General features: G+C 43.3%; 1 protein-coding gene across 1 annotated transcript; it reads left to right on the forward strand.

Moving 5' to 3' along the window:
- Positions 1 to 388: 388 nt before the first annotated feature.
- On the forward strand, positions 389 to 826 carry LOC137647538 (uncharacterized). The gene has a single exon (XM_068380769.1). The coding sequence runs from the start codon at positions 389 to 391 to the stop codon at positions 824 to 826; it is 438 nt and encodes a 145-aa protein (XP_068236870.1).
- Positions 827 to 2171: the final 1345 nt, after the last annotated feature.

The raw sequence follows: 2171 nt of genomic DNA on the forward strand, positions 1-2171 counted from the left end.
GTGGGCAAGAACCTGCATTAACTGCCAGACGAGTAAGGTCAACCACCATACCGAGTCGGGAGTCGATGATTTTCCCCAACCCAAGAGACGATTCGGACACATCCCCGTGGATGTCGTGGGACCTCTGCCGCCTTCAGCTTCTGCAAGATACCTTCTGACGATCGTCGACCACTCCACTAGATAGTTAGAAGCAACTCCGATGTCCGAAGCAACCACCCACGCCTGCGCTGAAGCTCTCCTGTCGAGTTGGATCAGCTGCTTCGGTGTCCCCGACGATATCACGACGGACCGAAGTTCCGCTTTCTTGTCAGAGATCTGGCTCTCTCTAGCAAACCTGATGGGAACAACACTCCACAGCACCATAGCATACAACCCGGTAGCAAACGGCATGGTCAAGAGAGCTTTTCGCACACTCAAGGCAGCCCTGATGGCGAGATGTACGGACGAACATTGGAAAGCGCAACTCCCGTGGGTCTCCCTTGGCCTTCACACGGCTCCCAGGGCAGACGGCAAACCTTTTCCTGCGGAGAAGGTCTACGGCGAGGCACTTACAGTCCCTGGCGAATTCTTCCCTGCAACTACCGACGACACCAAGTTCGATCACCTGAGAAAAATCGCCGGGAAATTCAGACCATGCCTGAAAACACAAGAGGCCAGGACCAGACACTTCACGCCAAAGAACCTCTGCGACTACGTCTTCATCCAGGCCGATGCTCACTGCCAACCCCTAACTAGACCTTATCGCAGCCCTTACGAGGTTGTCAGAAGAACAGCCAAATCTTTCCTCCTGATCGTCCACGGACAAGATTGGGTGACGATCGACTGATTAAAACCAGCATACCTCGAAAGCAACAAGCAGATCACTGCGGGCCCTGGTAGACCCAAAATTCCGCCTCAGAACAAATCATCAACCGGATAGGAGAAAACCACGAAATGACAGGGGAAAACGATTCCTCAAAATCAGAGCAACCTTCCCCTGTGCTCAAGCACCAGATGGGAATTACGTCGCCCTCCACGATACAATGATTAATCGCATCAACCATCTACGATACCCACTGTCGGGGGCGGGGGCGGAGTACTTGTAAGGACATCGTCTTACCCGCCGTGATTCCTCCCCTGAACTCTTTTCTGTATATTGTAACTTTATTCTTTATTCCACACAGTGGATTCTTGTACAACAATGTTGCGCTCTTTGAGAGGTTTATATCCATGTATAAAATTGTATATTTCATTAGGCTACCGCCTTGATATTTTATATTTATGTTTGAATCAAAACACAAATGATTGTGGTGGTTGGAAATATTTCCCACCCAGGCTACTTATCCATCCGCATGTTCAATAAATTGTCAGTCTCTCTCTGCTCGTCTTGTTGTCCTCACATTATCATCAATTTGACACATAAAATTCTCAATTCCTGACTGACTGGAGCAAAATGAGTGGAGAATTCAATTCCCTGGTTGTTCAACAATCACAAGAACATGATAGCTATACTATGATTGCTAGGAGCAGCAAAACTTCGATCATTATGTTTACCAGGCTTTTAGTGATGAGTTGTTGACCAAGCAACATCACACTGATAGCCAGTCAACACAGGTGAGGAGCAACCCTTTATGTACTGCTTTATGACCCATATCTAGTCTGCAATCTCCTCCATTCCTTCCTTACATTGTATCTTATTGCAATCGTGTCTTACAGGTATATATTAAAAAAATAACGCGTGTGTTTTATGTTATACATTCATAACAGTACCTATTGTATATATATCACAAAATATCGCTTTTCTTTCACTCCTCTTATCTGAAGAAATATAAATAAATAAGCAAAGAGGTGTGTATATATAAGACCTTGCCAGGCCATTAGTTTTATGAAATCCGTTATGGTACAATATCAGTTGAATAGCTTTCGTGTAGCTGTCAGTAAGAAATGGGAGCGAAATCATTTATATTTTTATTATGAACAATTAAAATTTTTGAGCTATTATACACTAGATTTCCTATTTGTTATGGAGCATTGTATTATTTTTTACTTCAGATATACACCATATCATAAATCATTATTCAGAAACAAATAAATAATATAATTCATATTCACAATATTGGTTGTGATATTCTAATATATTGTATAATATCATTAATTTCTAGTATTGTCTGTAACTTTTCCGTTCTTGTGAG

This window comes from Palaemon carinicauda, chromosome 1 (assembly GCF_036898095.1).
Source record: "Palaemon carinicauda isolate YSFRI2023 chromosome 1, ASM3689809v2, whole genome shotgun sequence".
Classification (NCBI taxonomy): domain Eukaryota; kingdom Metazoa; phylum Arthropoda; class Malacostraca; order Decapoda; family Palaemonidae; genus Palaemon; species Palaemon carinicauda.